The 19,715-nt window shown below is 44.6% G+C and overlaps 1 protein-coding gene across 3 annotated transcripts; it reads left to right on the top strand.

Moving 5' to 3' along the window:
• The first annotated feature begins 2,162 nt into the window (after nt 1-2,162).
• On the top strand, nt 2,163-18,536 carry LOC100926957 (zinc finger protein 391). Of its 3 annotated transcripts, XM_023507069.2 has the most exons (7): nt 2,163-2,224; nt 6,789-6,866; nt 9,896-10,082; nt 10,624-10,743; nt 11,684-11,759; nt 14,339-14,533; nt 15,130-18,536. In XM_023507069.2, the coding sequence occupies exons 4-7, from the start codon at nt 10,648-10,650 to the stop codon at nt 16,569-16,571; spliced, it is 1,809 nt and encodes a 602-aa protein (XP_023362837.1). In that variant the 5' UTR covers nt 2,163-2,224; nt 6,789-6,866; nt 9,896-10,082; nt 10,624-10,647; the 3' UTR covers nt 16,572-18,536. The 3 variants fall into 3 exon arrangements, with proteins under 3 accessions (XP_023362837.1, XP_023362838.1, XP_031800674.1); XM_023507070.2 differs by lacking the exon at nt 9,896-10,082; XM_031944814.1 differs by lacking the exon at nt 6,789-6,866 and having other exon boundaries at nt 2,178-2,224.
• The last annotated feature ends 1,179 nt before the right edge of the window (nt 18,537-19,715 follow it).

The raw sequence follows: 19,715 nt of genomic DNA, 5'->3' as shown, positions 1-19,715 counted from the left end.
GGGGAATGGTGAAACAATCTATGCTATATGAATGTAATGGAATATTATCGTGTCATAATAAATGATAAAATGGACAAATTCAGAGGATGATGAGTGACAATGGTTAGGGTGCTGGAATGGAGTCAGAAAGATGACTTCCAATGCTGCCTCAAATACTAGCTAGATGACCTTGAGCATTTTATGTTACTTGACCTCATTTTAGCTCAGTTTCCTCATCTGCAAAAAAAAGGGAGTAAAATGCATCTACCTCTGGGGGTGGTTGTAAGGCTCAAATGAGACAAGGAATATTTGTAAAGCATTTTGCAAACCTTTAAGTACTATATAAATTCTAGCTATTATTACTCTTGTTGTTCGTCTTTCATTTTAGAAGCCGACTAATTGCGTCACAGATGATGTCTTGACTTGCTCATGAATTGGATTGAAGTGAGGCAGAGTTACACAAAGTTCTCAGCCTCACTCACTATTATCTTAGCTAGTATTCCAAGGAAACCAGAAAGACCTTTATATTTGTGTTCATCTTGCAGTGAAGCTTGCACTAGAATACTTTATACAATAATTTCTTTATAAAGAAAAGCAACTTTGAAAGATTTTAGAACTCTGATCAATGAAATAATAAACCACAAGTCCAAAAGAATGAAGTTAAAATGTTCATTTCCCGACAGAAGCTGAACTTACAATTCAAAAACATACATTTTCAGACATGGCTAATGTGCAGATTTCTTTTGCTCGACTATGTAGATATGAATTGAGATTTTTAAAATTTTCTCTATGAGGGAAGTAGTAGAAGAGCCAGATTAATAATAAAAAAAAATTAAGGGGCACTAGGTGGTGCAGTGGATAGAGCATCAGCCCTGAAGTCAGGAGGACCTGAGTTCAAATCTGATTTCAGACACTTGACACGTCCAAGCTGTGTGACCCTGGACAAGTCACTTAACCCCAATTGCCTCAACAAAAAAAAATTAAACACATCTGATAATGAATTAAAAATTATTATATGGCCATAAGATCAATGCCTGACCTCCAGAGAGTGAGAGTACATGCTATGCTAATATATTAATTAATGAATGAAATGAATAGTTTAGGAGGCAAATGGAAGGCCTTTCAGAACTAATGCAGGGGCAGTGAGATGATGCAGTGGAGAGAGTACCATCGCTGAAGTCAGGAGGACCTGAGTTCAAATCTGACCTCAGACACTTAATCCTTCCTAGCTGTGGGACCTTGGGCAAGTTACTTAACCCAATTGCCTCAGCAAAAAAAAAAAAAAGAAGAAGAACTAATGCAAGAGGACCAGAATTAGAACAATAATAATATTATAAAGAAAAACAATTGTGAAATTCTTAGACTTCTGATTAATGCAGTGATAAATGATTCCAGAAGACTGAAGGTGAATCATGTCACCCCCCCCCCCCAACCTCCACTCCTGCCACAAAGGTGATGAATTGACAGTGCAGAAAGAGCTGGCCATTTTCAGACACCGCCAAGGAGAACAGCTCTTTCCTGGACTATGCGGCTTTGTATGAAGGGCTTTATGATTAAGGGTTTTCCCCCTTTGATTTGTTCCATGCAAGACAAAGTAGAGCCATAGTGGGAAGCACAGATGAATAAAAAGAGAAATGGAAAAAGATCACGCTGCTCTCTGGCAGGAGGGAGAAGAAATGCCCCGAGTACAGGTCGGGGAGGAACTCTCTGATCAAGATACAAAAGAAAATCCCCTGTTCTTTTTTAAACCAACATAACCACGTGCTTGAGCTGATGAATTAGTCCTCCCGGGAAGCTCAGAAAGAGCTCACACAAACCCTCCAAACCAAGCTCCTCCACCTGTGCTAGGAGCTTTAAGGGAGCCATCTCCAAATTCTTTCTTTAGCAGGGGAAGGGAAAGGAATATGCATTTATGTAGTGCCTACTGTGTGCCAGCACTGTGCTAGGAAGAGATGATGGGTCATCACACTCACACTTGTCCTCTAGGAGTGATCTATGAACTAAGGCGGGTGCCCCTGGGCCGGGCTCTAGGTCTCAGCTTCCTCTGGGTACCGTGGCCAGCGAGGTTGAATCTGCATTGAAGGCCAAGGGCCTCTAGGGGACAGGCTTGAACAGGGAACCAACGCGAAGACCTCCGCGGCGTCCTAGAGCGGCACCGGAAATGGTCCTGGGAGGTGAGGTGGGAGCTGTCAGGGGGAGGAGGACGGACTTCCGGCGGTGCCATTTTGCGCTACCCGGTGCTCGGGTAAGTGTGCTAGGGGCCTAAGGGCGGGCGGTGGGCCCTGGGTGCTAGGGCTCTCCCTTCTGTCCACCCCCCGTCTCCGTCCGCCCGCGTCGGGCAGGGCCGGCCGGCCAACCGCGTGGCGGGGGGGGAGGTCGGCGCCCTCCCCGTGACAGTCTTCTCCTCGCCTTCTTTCCCTCCCCTCCCACCTACGGTCCGCACATGCGCAATAGTGGCCCCGGCCCGCTTGGGCCGGGTGCGAGCTGGCCCGGACCTGCCCCTCCCCTGCCCAACAGTGGAAGCCGAGGCACGGGGCACGCAGCCAGTCCGCGAGTCATTATTAAGCGCCTACTGTGTGTAAGGCAGCCTCTGAGGAGGACCGAGACTCGAGAGCCGACTCGCAAGGGTAACGGAGCTCCCCCTCCCACCCGCTCGAAGCCGGCCCACTCTTGGGGGCCGATCCTGGGCAAGTGGTTCTCCCCGGAGCTCTCCTTCCCCTAATGTAAAAATGCGAGCTCGGGCCTGGATCTTCATTTCATGTTGCTTTTGGACATGTTGGGGAGGGGGGTGGGGAGTGCCACTTTTAGGGTAGCCCGTGGCTTTGAGCGACAGGATTGGATGCTTCAAATAGTGCTCGACTCCCCTGCCTCCTTCAGTCTCCCGCCACTCCCCAGAAGGGGTTCGGGCCACCCTTTCACTTTTATTACGGACAGTCGTGAAGCTGATGGATGCCGAGGGTAGAAAGTTCCTAGCTCTGTGGCGATTGGTGAGCCCCAGCAACCCTTAAGGGCCCCCAGTAGTCTATCTTAGGGGAGGGCGGGTAATGCTAGCCCCCCTCGGTTTTATAATCCTCATCTCCCCTCGGAACCTCACCTAGTTACTTTCCAAAGTGCAGGGTTGAGATTGGTGATTTCTAAGAGTTGAGACCACGGCCATTCTCCTAAGTGAATTGTGCAAAGAAATGGCCTTGTTCAGTGATTTTTGTGAAAAGGCAAAGCATTGTGGGATGTGAAGAGATGGTCTTGATGAGGATAGAGTCTAACCAACTAGCTTAGTGCTTTTCAAGTGCAAGTCCCTAGCAGATTTCGGCGGTGAAATATATCTTCTTTTAAAATCCTGAAGTAATTATGATTTGCAGTTTCAGCATTGTAAAGGAGCGTGGTCTCTAGGAGAAGTTGGCGTTACTGAGTTCAAATCCTGGCACTGATTCCCTTTATGACATGACCTCAATGTGTGAACCGAGAATGCTATTATCAGGACCTACCTCACAGGGTTGTTGTGAGGAACAAATGAAATAATGTTTGTAAAGCACTTTGGATACCTTACCGGAGTCTGTAGATGTCATTATTGGGGGCCCTTCTTCAATCAGAGCATTTGCCAGTACCTTCACACAGCATCCTGGATGGGTGGCTAAAACCCTCGGGAGACAGGCTTAGCTACTCCACCTCTGGGACAATACACACAACCCTCACCAAGTTAGATCTGCTGGGTCGCTTACTTCTTGGGTCGAGCCACCTTTACACCCCTCTGAGGCATTGGATGTCCCTTTAGAGGAGGTCATAGAACCCCCAAGTTGGAATAGACCTAAGTGGAATCTGCAGCAAAGGAAAAATTCTCTCTCCAATAGGGCAGTTTCCCTTTGTGTCTTGGGCCCTTTTGGTATCTAGGGAAGCCCCTGGGACCCTTCACAGAAGAATACTTTTAAAAGAATACAATAAAATACCTAGGTGTACAAAAGAAAACAATTTTTCTGGAACACAGTTAGCAAAATATGGCAGGTAAAGAATCCCCAGGCAGTTCTGGAAAGAGGACATCCAGCTTGTTCTAGGAAGTGTTAAAAGGGTTTTCCTTATATCCAACGGAAATCTGATTTCCGGCTACCATCACCCCTATTTCTTAATTATTAATCCAATCCCTCATCCACATAATCGTGCTACAAGTCCTGCTGTAATGCCTTCTTTGCTTTTTTTTGAGGAGTGCGAACTGCCACGTGAATAAGAGGTGATGACTGACTGAAACTATTATGGACACTTCTCGCTCTACGGAAATTTGCATTGGGCGAATTTGGCTAAAGAATTCTAAATTAAACCTGCATTCCAAAAAAAAAAAAATACTGTTAATTTTATAATTCTGTATCTCTCTTATTTCTGAGGCTCCAAGTGAAGTAGAACTGATTTGCAGGGAAACGATCTCTACCTTGGGGGGAGGTAGGAGACCTCTGAGCTGAGGGGATGCCTTTGCTACATCCACCCAAGTGATCTGTGTCTATCTCCCTAACTCACCCTATATGTCTATCTCCCTTTGATCTGATTACCTCAGTACCCTATATCTGTCCTTTTCTGTCTGTGTCCCTGTCCGGCCTGTCTCTCCCTTCCTGGCCCTAAAAGTTCCTTTTCCTGTTCTCTGTTCTGTATTTAAATTCCTGTAAAAATCACTTTATGAAGCAGTCTACTGAACAGTTCACTTATATGAAGTGAGAACATGTGCAAATGTGTGTGTGTGTATGTATGTAAATAAAACTAGAGTAAGAAAGAGTACCCATCCAGGAGTTAGGAGACCTTGTTTATGATCCTGGTTCTATCTTATGTGACGTAACAAGTCCTTTCTTTCTAGACCTTTTGTACAGGTGTAAAACAGCTATTAATTTCTATTTTTAACTTTTGTTTTTCAAATGAAAGTTTGTTTTCTTTTCCCCACTGCACCCCCATTTCTCTTTCCCTCCCTCCCTTCTTTTTCCCCCTTCCTTTACCCTCCCTTTCCTCTTTCCTTATCCTTCCTCTCCTTTCTCTCTGTCCCTTACCTCCTCCTCCCTTCTTTTCCCCTCTCTCCCCTTCTCTCTTTTAAGACCAGATTTTCCTATCTCACCCAGGCTAGTACAGCAGCCACTCGTGGACTCAGTCTGAGCAACCTGTTTGAACTGGGTTGGCCAATCCCATCTCTCCCAGCCTGGTGACCCTCTACTCCTAGGGGGTCATTGTATTGTTCCTGACCTTAGTCTGGGTACCTGATCAATCTTGCCCTCTGAAGCTCCCAACTCCCAACTCAAGAGAACCACCAACCTTAGTCTATCCAGTAGTAAGGACCATAGTATGCTCACTTCCCCATTTCTTCCCATTTAAAAGAAAAATTAAAATCCTTATAACAAATGCATTGTCAAAACAGATTTCATATTGTCCATGCTCAAAAGTGTTTCATTTTGTAGTTTGGAGTCCATCCCCTCTGGCAGGAGATGAGGAGCACGAATGATCAATCATCAGTTCCTTTGGAGTCCTAATAAGTCATTTCATTGATAGGAATTGTTAAGTCTAAGAAACTTGTCTTTATAGTGTTATTATTGTGAAAATTGTTCTTCTGATTCTGCTCATGTCACTCTGCATCAGTTCCTATAAACCTTTCCAGCTTTTTTTCTCACTCTATCCTCCTTCATCATATCTTAGAGCACAGAATACTATTTCCAGCATTTGATTCCATAATTTAAGCCTTGGGGGTAACTCTGATGCTGCCACCAGCATCAGACAGGGTTGAACATCCAGGATCACTCAAAGTAATTATATGTAGGTTAGAAAGCCAGTCCAGTTCCCTGGTCTTTTTGAAGGCTTCTGCTTCTTAAAACTTGCAAATCCTGATCTACTCCCTCTTGCAGTCCTGGGACGCCCTTGGGGATCTAGTGCTTATGTTACTGTCTTTGTTGGTTTCTTGCCTACTAGTAAGAAGAAGGCTAATGATTTCATATGCAAGATAAAGAATATTTGAATTTATAAAATTAGAAGCTGTTCCCTAATAGATAAATGGTCAAAGGACACACAATTTTTAAAAGAAAGAAATCTAACTTATCAACAGCTGTGTGAAAAAATTGCTCCAAATCATTTAAAAAGGGAGAAATAGAAAGTATAGAAAGTCTACCTCTCATCTGTCAGAGTGGCAAAAAAAGGTAGCAAAGGGAAATGACCTGTGATGGAGGACTGTGGGAAAATGGATGCACTTGTGAGTCAGCCCAGCCATTCTGGGGAGCAATCTCACTGCCCTCAAAGTTACCAAACTGGGTATAGCTTTTGACCCACAAATAACACATCCCAGGCCCCGGCCCCGGCCCCATGCAGAACTCTTTTTGTAGGAATCCAAGGCTGTCAGGTTGCTGTTAAGGGCCTTCTCTACCATGAAAGCTGCCAAGAGCATGGCCTACTCTCATGAAGTCCCTTTGGCAATGGTGAAAAAGGAGCAGAAACCTGCGGGTGTTGGCCTGGGAAGGGCTTTAGACTTATTTTACTTGGCCCCCATGGGCAGAAGTGGAAGATGGGCAGATTTTGACTTGGCATAAAGGAAAACTGTAATTTGAAATGTTTAAAAGTACAGTGAGCTACTTCAGGAGATAGTGAATTGACTTCCCCAGCACTGGAAATCTTTAGATTGAGGCGGGATCCCCACTTGTCAGTACAGTTTGGACCAGATGTCCTCTGGGAGTAGATTCCAGTTCTGTGACTTTTAATTCCCATAACTCATTTGTGGCTCCACAGGGTTTCTGCCTGCTTCCCCTCAGATTCTAGTTGACTCGGTGACTTTTCTCATGGAGATTTCTTTTTTGCTTTAGTTGTTTGAGGGTGGTGTAATTTAGGACGGAAGTTTGGTTACGACCACATCTGGACCCACTACTCGAAGACCCTGACAGGTAATACTTATGACTAAATTTTCTGTAATAGCACCTTCTCTGTGGCTGGCATTGTGCCAAGAGTTTTGCAATTATTGACTCATTTGATCTTCATGACAGCTCTGGGAAGTAGGTGCTGCTATTATCCCCATTTTACTTCAGAGAAAACTGAGACAGACGGGACAAGTGACTTGCCCAGCATCACACAGCTAGTGAGCTTGTGAGGCTACATTTGAACTCTGGTCTTCTGTCTCCAGGTGCTGTGCCATCTAGCTTTATTCTAACATTTGAAAACTTTAATTGGTCATCTTTGTAATTTTAAGGAAGTCTTATGGATTGCTTTTGTTTTCACATCACCTTTATTTTCATTTATATCCCTTTTGCCACGCTATCTTTCTTTTAAAAAAAATTCAACAAAGAAAAAATAATGCACATCAACAAAAATTAGTCTGTGGCTCAGTCATATTTGGTGATATATTTAATATTCCACAGCCACTGTTTTTCCCAATTCTGCTTTCTTTACTTTGCGTTAATTTATATAGTCTTCCCAAGTTTCCCCAAATTCTTCTTCATTCATAAGAATCTCTTCCACACAGTAGCTACTAAGCATTTATAAAAAGCTTACTATGTGACTTCTGACCAGCAGGGCTGCCTAAGTGGAAGTATAACACTGTTCTCATAAACCTATTCTAGTAAAAACCTGAAATTTGCATCAGACTGAATAATGATCAAGAAATCCAATGAGAAACTACAGGAAGTTCGTTTGTTGCTCTCTAGAATATAACTTCACAAAAAACCAGCCAATAGCCCGTGGGAAATAGGAAGGGGCCCTGTCAGCAAAGCCGCCGACATCTCAGGCAAACCAAGCTAGCCAGTCTAGGCCAAAAGAGCAGCCAGAGATAGGGGTAGCTTTCAAAGAAGGCCATGTGTGTAGAAGCTCCCTTGATAAAGACCCAGAAGGGTCAGGAGGCCTCCAGATGGTGAGAAAGCTCCTGGTAGGGACCTTAGAAGCTCCAGAGAGTAGCAAAGAACAGCAGGGTATCGACCAGAAACCCAAGGTGTCCAGTGCTGTCCTGATGTCACAGAGAGGGCCCTGAAGATTTGAGTCTGTAGGGGAGAAGGGGGTGGAGATTTGTGCAGGAACCCAGGAGTCCCAGGTTGAGGACAAGCAGAGCTTAGACCTCCACCCAAAAGAACAGCAAGAACCAGCCTGATCCTGGCCTGAAGCTTTTGTCTCAGCAACCAAAGTTGGAGAGTTTATTTCATAGAAAACACCGACCAGTGTCAATTACCCTAAATATGGAGGTCCTCTCAAAGGAGAGAATAAGTCCGTGGCTGCTGCAAGCAGACTCTGAAAGGAAGAGATGGATTTCCCTCAAAGAGGACGTGAATATATCTAGGAGAAATAAAGCAAGAGACTAGATTTAAAAAAATAACTAACTGCTCTGAAGGGAAGGATTAGAAATGGAATAAAAAGATTAGATGAGAAAGTGGGGAATCTTGCCAAGTAACAGATGCCCTGAAAAGGCAGATCTGCCTGTGGCCTGGTGACTGCCACACATCCGATCACTTGGAGGCTGAGAGCTTAGGCAAATTGGCCTTTAAACAGGGGAAGATAGAAAGGAAGTTGCTGGGACCTTGGGAGTTCCGACCTTCATCCAGATAGTTGTTTCTAGATTTTTCTTGTCCACATTGGTAGCCGGACCGATCCATCTTGGGGCAAATTTAAGTCAGACTGCTCTAGGTTTGTGTGGAAACTTCCTTTCCCTGCTGGTGTTGTGGGAATGTAGATTAACTCACACCTCCCCAGAGTGCAGTGCACAGAACCAGGAGACCAGTTTCAATGATAACAAGCGCTCTGAGAGACATAAAAACTCCCATTAAGGCAGCGACCAGTCGCCTTTCTAGTGGCCCCATATTGATGCAGGCTTCTTCCCTCCTGACCGAGGAGGGCTCACGGGCTGCAGCCAGAGAAGGACATTGTTAATAATAACTGTTAAATGCATGGCCAGTTTGGCGGTTTGATTTGACTATGCAAATATGTCATAAGGATTTTTGTTTTGGGGGTTTTTTTTTGGTGAGAGGGAAAGAGAATAGATTTTCTTTCATTGGAAAAAAAATTATGAAAAAGATGATTTTAGAGAATTCTGGGTAGCATGAACTGATGCAGAGTGAAGTGAGCAGATGCAGGACGATGGCTTTTGCAAAGACAGTGCCCTTTTCCCATCATCCTTGTTAACTGTTGAGGGTGCCCCCATTCCCCATCTCCATCCTCCACTCAGCCTGTTTCTAATGGAAGTTGTACAGAACGAAATGCTTGCAAAATGGTGAGGAAAGTCTTTTCCTTATCTTCTTTTCTTCTTCCTGTCTTCTTTCCTTCCTTCCTTCCTTCCTTCCTTCCTTCCTTCCTTTAGTAAGAGCTTTTTGTGTTCCAGCTTCTGGGCTACACTACTAGGTATACAAGGAAAAGCAAAAACAGTCCCTGTCCTCATTGACTGTAATGGAACCATGTGTGATGTAAAAAGAGAAGATGCAGGAGGAGTTGCAGAGGGAGGGCATTAACAAACAGAGTGATTGGGAAAGGTCTTCCAGAGAAACTGGGCTTTGAGTGGAGCCTTTTTTCAAATTTCAGACTTACTTACCCACCAAAAATAAACATACCTATGGTAGAGCAGAACCCAGAAGGAGGAGTCAGCATGAAGTCACAACTCTCGGTGTCATGCAACTTGATTGTGAAGAAGGTGCTTTCTAGAGCTCCAGTTAGCACTATGGTTTTGTGAGGAGTGGGACTGTTCTCCTTAGGTTCTCTACTTTCTTTCCCAATGAGTTTGGGCCAATGGAGAAGGCTTTTTACCTAGAAACTATTAAAGCTTACAGTTGCTCTAAGACTTTTGGCAGGCAGGCAGTGTCTTAGGCAGACAATAGCTGAAAGGCCCATTGGGCCCAGAGTCGAACAGCAGAAAGAAATAAGAATTTTTGCAGTGCTTTCAAATGGCCCTAAACTTCTCCCTAAAAACAATGTCCACCTTTTTAATCCAATATTTTTTCAGTTATGCTATATGGCCCTGAGTCCTGGAATACCAGTCTATGAAGAATTCAAATTGTCATATACTCAGAGGGCAAAGGAGAGGTGCATGATGGGCATGAGTATAGACACTTATCCATGACCAGCGAAGAAATTCCCGGGAGAAACAGCATAAGGGATGTCGTCAGGGATCTGTACAATGAGGAAAGGAGGTAGGCTGGTTGGGTAACGAGAACCAAGAGCCTTGTAAGCCTTGTTAACAGATCTAACGAGGAGGTCCCTCGGTGTGGTTGATGAACCCTTTGTGAAGGAGTTACAACTTAAGTCTTGAGGAAAGAGATGAGCTCATGAGGCCGTAATAAGGAGGAAGTCCATTCCAGACGTGGCAGATCAGCAAGGCCAATTTCATTGAAGTGGGAAGGGATGTGACAAGATCTGGCTTGATGGGTGGTTGCGTGAAATGAGTCTAGAAAGGTGGGATGGAGCCAGATGATGGAGGCCCTCAGATGCCATGCTAACAAGTCTATTTTCTCCTAGAGGGAATATGGAACCTCTGTGCGCTTTTGCATAGGGGCAGTCAGGTTTGCTCATTAAGAAACTTCATTTTGGAGTATGTTATGGAAGGTGACCCATTCGACTTCAAGAGTAGTTCAGACAGGAGCTGGATAAGCATTAGAGCAAGGGTTGGGACGGATCTCTGGGAATTTTCTCTTGTCTCCAGAGCAAATCACTGATTTGTTTCTTCTCTACCAGGAGGGGTTCTCGTTTCCAGACCTGATGTGGTCTCCACTCTGGTTTGAGGGGAAATGCCTTATGTCCAGTACATACAGGGACCTGAGGACGGAGAGTTCTAACAATGTGAGCCCTGCCCAGGTGAGTGAGGGAGGAAGGGAGAGAGTGATAGATGCCAAGACTCTTTTTTTTTTTATTTAATAGCCTTTTATTTACAGGATATATACATGGGTAACTTTACAGCATTAACAATTGCCAAACCTCTTGTTCCAATTTTTCACCTCTTACCCCCCCCACCCTCCCCTAGATGGCAGGATGACCAGTAGATGTTAAATATATTAAAATAGAACTTAGATACACAATAAGTATACATGACCAAAACATTATTTTGCTGTACAAAAAGAATCAGGCTCTGAATTATTGTACAATTAGCTTGTGAAGGAAATCAAAAATGCATGTGTGCATAAATATAGGGATTGGGAATTTAATGTAATGGTTTTTAGTCATCTCCCAGAGTTATTTTTCTGGGCATAGCTAGTTCAGTTCATTACTGCTCCATTAGAAATGATTTGGTTGATCTCGTTGCTGAGGATGGCCTGATCCATCAGAACTGGTCATCATCTAGTATTGTTGTTGAAGTATATAATGATCTCCTGGTCCTGCTCATTTCACTCAGCATCAGTTCGTGTAAGTCTCTCCAGGCCTTTCTGAAATCATCCTGTTGGTCATTTCTTACAGAACAGTAATATTCCATAATTTTCATATACCACAATTTATTCAGCCATTCTCCAACTGATGGACATCCATTCAGTTTCCAGTTTCTAGCCACTACAAACAGGGCTGCCACAAACATTCGTGCACATACAGGTCCCTTTCCCTTCTTTATAATCTCTTTGGGATATAATCCCAGTAGTAACACTGCTGGATCAAAGGGTATGCACAGTTTGATAACTTTTTGAGCATAGTTCCAAACTACTCTCCAAAATGGTTGGGATGCCAAGACTCTTGTTGGGGAACTATAAACCAGGCCTATGCTCATCTGTGTGCCTTTTTCCTTTGCTCTTCCCTCCTCACTCCCCAGGTTCTTACCCTCTGCCCAGATGGGGAATGCAGGCCATTTGAAGATGGCAGCCATGTCCCCAGCAGCCAAGTCTCAGGTAACCTCGAAATCCTTATCTCTTTTGCTACCTATTCTGCTTAGATGGCACTTCATCTTTCTTCATCATCCCACAAAGGGCTCATGGGAAGTCAGCTGCTTTGGGGGGCCTTTGATTCTGTATCTGTAAAATGAAGAAAATCATATCTGAACTCTCTTATCTCTCAGGCTGTTGGAAGGATCAGCCGAGATCAATGCACAGAACTTGCTTTATAAATCTCAAAGTTCCATACACATGAATGATTAATAATGATATTGATGAGAATGGGATTTAAATCTATTGGAAAAAGAAGTAGGCCCTTTCAAAAATAGGTATTTACCAGCGGGTACTATGTGTTTCCCCTTGTGTTAGAGATATAATCTAAGACTCAGCTTACTTAGGGAAAATCTTTTTATTTCTGTCTTGAGGGTAAGACACAGGAACCGTGTCTGACTGTTGACTGGTCACCAGAATTGTGGGCTAATAGTGCCTGGGAAAGGTCACTCCGATATACTAGAATGACTGTTAGCCTTGCAATCAAGAGATGTGGCTTGTAATCATGGCTCTGCATTTGCTGTATGTCCTTGGGCCCCATTGAGCCTTGGAGTTCTTATTTATAAAATGGGAGTAATTGGTCTTTGATCTGCCTCCAAGCTCTACTCATATGATTAGCACTAATTAAGATCTGAGCTCTTAGTATCATCTAGTCCAGTCTTCCATTTTACCAGTGAGGAAACAGATCTAGACCATTTCAGTGACTTCAGAGATTCCATAGCTATTGGGCAGCAGAATTGATGTTTAAATCTGGTCCTCTGACCTGTGATCTACTGTTTTTCCCACTTTAAGATACTGCCTGTCCCATGCCATTCAGCTCCAAATGGGATAATATATAAGATATGTTTAGAAATCTAAAGACATTATATGTGTGTGTGTAGATGCGTATTTTATATATATATATATATATATATATATATATATATATATATACACACACACACATACACACACAAATATGTGACCAATAATAAAAAAGCCAGTAATTGCACTAAAAATATATTGTGGGAGAAGAGATAGTCTGTTTTTGAAGACAGACATTTAAGAATAATACTGGATGCTTTGCCCTGTGCTAAGATGTTAGCCCAGCTCTATAACATATTACCTATGTTTTCATTAAACCTCTCTTGGACTCAGTTTCCTCCTCTGTAAAACTGGATAACCCTTGGGGAGCCTTACAGTTCTAAGTCTTTGATTCTATGTATCCTTGTGTATTATTTTCTGTATTACATATTATCATTAGGTATATATGTATCATTCCATTATGCTCTTTCTTTGTCATTAAGAAAGTTCAAGTGCAGAGGGTAAGAACTGAAGGGGACCAACTTCATGCCTCTGGGCTGTTGTTGGTGGGTATCCTACTTTGTGGGAAAGATCAAAGCCGGGCTGGTAGATGCTTCAATAATCTTCCAACTCCAGCCCTTTCATTTTTCAGAGGGAAAGGACTTTTCCAATGTCACAAGGCCAGCAAGGTGGACTTAGAGTCAGAGGAGGAGAGTTGAGATGATTGAAGTTCAAGCCTGTGAGCCTTGGTTTCCTTCTTTGTGAAATGAAAGTGTTATTGGTACTATTTACTGTGAGGGTCAAGTGACATACTAGGGATGAAGTTCTTTGTAAATCGTAAAGTGTATTTCAATTATGATCATTATCATCATAGCCCTGGGGAAGGAAAGGAACACCTTCATACGTTGGGCTATACTGCAAGGGGTGAAAGGTCCAAGAAGAATGCATTGTTTGCCGGTACTCACTCAGGGAAATGTGTTGCAATGGTTAAGGAGCTGGCCTCGGGGAAGTCAGGAAGACCTGGGTGTATGTGCCATTTCTACCCCCTGCTGGCCGCATCACTCTGGGCAAGTCCTGTTCCCTTTCCGTGCTCTAGGCAGCTCTCAAAGACTGTAAATTGCAGAGATGGTGCTGACCTGCATCGGTCCCCACTGAAGGGTAGTCTGGGATAATCGGCACATGCTTCCACCATGCAGTCTCCATCTGTCACTCAGTTGGCACTTCTGGCAGACACCTGCTCTTGGTGTGACCCGGTATATATCAACATTCTGTCTTTTCCACATCATTGTAGATGTTTACACCAGCCTTCACTCTAGACTCTTTCCTTTTAAAAAGCCCTCATCTTTTCATTTGACTTCATAAAGAAGAAACTCATCCCATGAGCTCCTTCATCTCACGATGACCTCCTTTTCTGTGGTTATTGACTTTGGGCCCAAGAGTCGCATACTTCCTTTGGGCAGTTAAAGTATTTCTAGTCTCATCCCTAAAAGCCAGGCCTGCCCTGGGCAGAAGCCAAAATGGGAAGCTTTTTTTTTGGTATGGAATCATGTCTCACTGTGAATTTGCACCAGGTGAATTTGCCCGGTTCACTCCTCGAGGGATGTTCCCGTCCCTGGCACTTCGTATTATGAGCAAAGGCCAACCCTAACCCTCCTTACCCAGGTTTACCAAACCCACATGGGAAGTCTAGTTCTCCTCCCTTCGGGGGCCCTTCTAATATAATTTCCTTTTCTTTGTGTCCCCTCACACGCTGACATACTCAGGTGGTAGCACTGAGTTCTGGGAGAACTCTGCGTTTTTAGCCCAAACCATCGTCCCCCAGCTTCCTCTCTCATTAGAAGGGTTTCCAGTCTCAAAACCTGATCTGACCTCCCAGATGGATCCAGGCGAAAGGCTGTGTATCCAAAATCTTCAAGGGATGGAGGAGGACAAAGAGATCCTGAATGGTGCTTATCCAGGTGAGTTGTGGGAGTCGCATCTGGGTATAAAGGGAGCTTAGGAAAGTAGAACCCTCCCCCCTTTCTAATGAGGCAGCATTGGTAAATTTTCCCTTTTTTCCCTAGTCTACCCAGTCGTGGGTGTGTTGGTGCCCTAGAAAGAAGAATTGACTGACTTGCCTTCTCCTCCCTTTGTGATTCTCCTTTTCCTCAGATCGTGGCTTCTTCTCCAGCATCCTCCATGTGTAATCTTTCATCCTGTCTCATCTCTATAGACTCCCAGACTATAAAGTTGGAAGGAATCTCCAAGACAGTCTGGTCCCACTCATACCAACCCCCTGCTCACCGCTTCTTTTCTGTCATTGCTTCCGCCTTCCATACTTCGGTCACACCTTTTCTTCTCAAAAGGCTCTCCCTCATTCTCACCTTGCTCTCCGTGTCATGTGACTTCTCTCATTTGCTTCCTGTATTTTCCACTTCCCCATTTTCCCTATGGTTTCAAAGGGTATCAGGGACACCCAGGAGTCATTTTTATTTGAATTCTTCTATTTCCTCTTTCAGATCAACAGTTTTCTTTCACCGGCAAGGGCATCCATGTTTTCTATTTCTCATTTCAGGCTACGGGATTGAGACGGAAAACAAGGAGGTTGTTCCAAAGCAGGAAATTTCCGAAGAAGATGAATTCAAGGGCATGTTGTGGGCGGGCCTGCAAAGGACTGTTCCCCAAGACCCCGAATTTGAAGAAGGCTGTGACTCTAAGGACACCTTAGAGGAGCAGAAGGAAAGCATAGTGCTGATGAGACTAAGCCAGTCTCCCCCTGCCCAAGAGAGTGGTTTCAGTCCCCTGTCTCTCTCCCAAGGGAGTATCCCTAAAGAAGAGGGAGGACATGAATTTACCATGTGGAAAGAAAGTTATGATCTGAGCTCAGTCCCTGTTGCGAGTTATATAGAAACGATAGGAGAAGGATCCCAGAGATGTGATTTATATGACAAAAGCTTTGAACAGGATTCAGAGCTTCTAACACAGCAGAATGTAAATAGTGAAAAAAAGCCCTATGAATGTAGTGAATGTGACAAAGCCTTTAGCCGGCGTTCGTACTTTATTGAGCATCAGAGGATTCATAGTGGGGAGAAGCCGTATGATTGTAGTGAATGTGGCAAAGCCTTCAGGTGGTATTCAGATGTCGTGTCACATCAAAGAATTCACCGTGGAGAAAAACCTTACCAGTGTAATGATTGTGGCAAAGCCTTCAGGAAAAGCTCAGACCTTATCCAGCATCAGAGGGTTCATAGTGGGGAGAAGCCCTATGAATGTAGTCATTGTGGCAAAGTCTTTGGTCGCAGCTCTAGCCTTATTCGCCATCAAAGAATTCATAGTGGCGAGAAACCCTATGAATGTAACGCTTGTGGGAAGGCCTTCAGAGATATCTCTACCTTTATTAATCATCAGAAAATTCATAGTGGCGAGAAACCCTATGAATGCGACGAATGTGGCAAAGCCTTCAGTCGCAGCTCCAGCCTGATTGAACATCAGAGAATCCATAGTGGAGAGAAACCTTATGAGTGTAACGAATGTGGCAAAGCCTTCAGGTGGTGTTCAGACCTGGTTCCACATCTCAGAATTCATAGTGGGGAGAAACCTTTTGAATGTAACGAATGTAAGAAATCCTTTAGGAAGAGCTCAGATCTCATTTTGCACCAGAGGATTCATAGTGGAGAAAAGCCCTATGAATGTAATCAGTGTGGCAAAGCCTTCAGGAAGAGATCCGATCTTATTCAGCACCATAGGATTCATAGTGGAGAGAAACCTTTTAAATGTAATGAATGTGAGAAAGCTTTTAGGACACGGTCAGACCTTGTTCAGCATCTGAGGATTCATAGTGATGAGAAACCTTATGAATGTAATGAATGTGGCAAAGCCTTCAGGCAGAACTCAGACCTTATTCAGCACCAGAGAATTCATAGTGGAGAAAAGCCCTATGAGTGCAACAAGTGTGACAAAGTCTTCTGTCGAAATTCAAGCCTCATTCGACATCAGAGGACTCACAGCAGAGATTGATTTTCGGGATGTTATTATCCCCTGTCCGTGCTAGGGACTTTGAGGACAGGGCTTCAGTCTCTATGACTTCTTCTCGTAGCAGATCATAAAGGTCATTTGCCTGATGGATCAATATTAGAGAGCGAGGGAACAAGACGATCGAAAATTCATGTTTACCGAGAATCACCTCTGGCTTTATTAGCTTTCAGAATGGGCCTCTTAGGTCAGGGACCAAAATGGAAGGGGATGCATAGACAGCCCCGGTAATTTCCTAGACACGTCATTTGTGCGGGCTGCTGCATTCAAAGGGTAAAGATGGGGGGGAGGGTCTTCTTTTTCATCCACGGTCTGTCCCTTCATCCTCTTCGGCACCTCTCTTCCATCATGATGGTTTGGGTTTGGGTTTTTTACAGTTTGCTACCGTCCTTAGCCATCCATTTAGAGCACATGGATTTGTTTTATTAGAGCATAGGGAGCACCGGTCTGTGAGCTGTACATAGGCAGGAACTTGTGGAGTTCAGAGTCCAATCTCAAGGATGATTTCCTGCTCTCCAGATGAGCAGAACTAATAGGTCTCCCAGTCCTTGAGGGAAATGAGAGCATTCTTTTGAACACCCTCGATCCTAACACATAAACACATGTACTTTCTGATGGAAATAACCCCACAGTCAACTAACTCACCCTTTCTGTCGCCCACGTCCAGAATTCTTTTCTAGGCATCCAGCCCCACTTAAGTTTTTGCTTAAAATCTTGGCTCCTGACTTGATTAAGTATCTGCTTTTGCATTAAACATGCACGGGATGATGTGTATCTGTGGAGAAGAAGGTAGTGGTGGGCCCACACAATCTGGGTTCATTTGGGTTCAGGGAGAAGGAAGTAGGGCAGCTGGAGCTGAGTCTGGGGAGAGCCCGCTGCAAGGGGGTAGGGAGGATGCCCAAAGCACAGTAGTAGGTGGGGAAGAGTGTCCCCTGGCCTGGAATAGGAAGCTCCTCCCATTAAGGCCCGACTTGTACCACGTCCAGGAAGCTTCCCTTAGCGAGCTTTGCTTTGGATGCACCATGTGCTGTGCTTGCACTTCGCCTTTGCGCTTGGTTCACTCCCCCTTGTATGGTTTTTGTGGTATTTGTGTCCTCATTGATATTGTAAACTCCTTGAGTAGGGTCTGGATTGTGTATCTTTGTATTTCCTAGTGCCGAGCACAGGACCTTGCACATAGTAGGTGCTTAATTAGCGATGGTTGATTTTTTAATAAAGGCAAGACTACTGATAGGTGTGGGATAGAATCATAGAATTTTAAAGCTGGAAGGGACCTTAGAGATAACTCAGTCATGTTATTTTATAGAGAGCAAAACAAAGTGCCGGGCCGTGGAGTCCCGGGCTCCTGACTGTAGCGCCCCTTAATAAAAAGAACAACCTGAAAAATCATGCCTCTACCACCTGCTAGTGTGGACAGGTCACTTCAACTCTGAGCCTCAGTTTCCTAATCTGCAACCATGGATATAATACATGTGGTACATTTTTTAAGGATCAAATATTTAAAGTACTTGGAAAAGAGCTGGGACTCTGGTGGACCAGGACCCTTGTTCGATAATTGACACACTGAGGTCTTGAGCAAATCACATTTGGCCCCTTAGTTTTGCCCTGTATAAAATGAAGGATTTGGCATTGATCTCGAATTTAGCTTTAAGCTCTAAAAGATAATCGGAGGCAATTCTAAAAGATAATTAGAGCCTAAGTGGAACCTGGGCTGCCCAGGTATGTAAGAAAAGGCTACATGATGAGGGAAAGTCAAGTAGAACCAGCTGGATCTGGAAAGGAGTAGAGTGGAATGAACCTTCAACAGAGAATCATGGTACCTGTATTTAAGTGTGGCCTAAACCACTTTCTTGCTTATGTGAAAATATCTTTGCCTCTCTGAGCCTCAGTCTCCTTATCTGGGGATAACACTTACCCACCTCACAGGGTTGTTGTGAGGAAAATGTTTTGTAAATGGTGACGTACCATATAAATGTGAGCTGTTACTAATCTAAAGATTATCTTCTCGTTATTGGGGTGCCCTAAGGGATCTTTCTTTTTCTCCTGAATCTTTCCCCAAGTAGATTGTTTTGAGTATACACTCCTTCAAAGAGGTGCACCGATCTCTGCTCCGCCCCCCCCCCCCCCCCCCCCCGGCCCCCAAGCCAGGTACTATGGGCAGCAGGAAGCTGCCAGTTCTGACTAATGAGTTTACTCCAATGGGCCCTTTCAGAGGAGCATGGACAGGATCCAGAGGAGGCCCCACCTGGACACCCCAGCACCGAACAGGGTAGGATGGCCCATGTTCACCTCTCAGGCTTACGAATGATTTTAACGAGAGTTGTTCACCTCCACAGCCACCGATTCCCAGATTTAAAATGTTGAGAATGACAAAATCCAGGACATGGATTTTGAAATTCATATTAAGAAAAGTGATTGAAGCCCATTTGAGCTCCAGTCACCTTTGAACCCTACAGAATCTGTGCTTCGGGACTCGCCAGGTAAGTTCTAACTCTACCACTAAAGTGTGTGACCTTGGAGAAGGGTTTCTCCATTTACGAAATGGAGACGTTGCGTGCGATGGCTCCTGAGCCCCTCTTCCCATTAAAAAATCCACCGTAAGATGCTAATTGGCGCTCCTCTCTCCCAAGGTGCATTGCCCTCGAGCATCTCCCAGCCTTAGCGGGGCAGCGCGCAGGCGCAGGCTGCATCGGGGTGGGGGGCGGAGCTGATTCTTGAGCTCAACCTCAATGAGAGAACCATCGATTCCTAGAGCCTCCAGGGCCTCCTAGAGCGGCCCACTTCCTCTCCACTTCCGGAAACCTGGGCCAAGAGTTGGCTGGGTTTCGGGGATGTACCAGGACGGCCTCGGGGCTAACCACGCCACAAAGAAAACCGAGGTTGTGTTTGAGTTGGCTTCCCGAAGAGGAGCAGGAGGAAGCGTCTTTTGAACATGGGTTGAGTGGCTGGGGAAGGAGTCCTGGAGGGAGAGGCAATATTTGAGCTGAGCCTCCGAGTGGGTCAGAATATGAGATATTGACCTCTTCCCTTGCGACTTCCCCGACCTATAGCCTGCTGTCCTCCCTTCTCTCTGCCTTTTTTTCCTCCTCTGTAAAAATGAGGTTGAGCTAACTCTGATTTTAGTTCCCT

Source organism: Sarcophilus harrisii, chromosome X (genome assembly GCF_902635505.1).
Source record: "Sarcophilus harrisii chromosome X, mSarHar1.11, whole genome shotgun sequence".
Classification (NCBI taxonomy): domain Eukaryota; kingdom Metazoa; phylum Chordata; class Mammalia; order Dasyuromorphia; family Dasyuridae; genus Sarcophilus; species Sarcophilus harrisii.
Note: the sequence above shows the minus strand (reverse complement) of the source record. Positions and strands in the feature narration are given on the sequence as shown.

Coding starts and splice junctions, on each gene's coding strand:
- LOC100926957 (XM_023507070.2), top strand. CDS start 10,648: ATGTGGTCTCCACTCTGGTTTGAGGGGAAATGCCTTATGTCCAGTACA. Junction 10,744..11,683: donor ACAATGTGAGCCCTGCCCAG/GTGAGTGAGGGA, acceptor CTCACTCCCCAG/GTTCTTACCCTCTGCCCAGA. Junction 11,760..14,338: donor CCCCAGCAGCCAAGTCTCAG/GTAACCTCGAAA, acceptor TGACATACTCAG/GTGGTAGCACTGAGTTCTGG.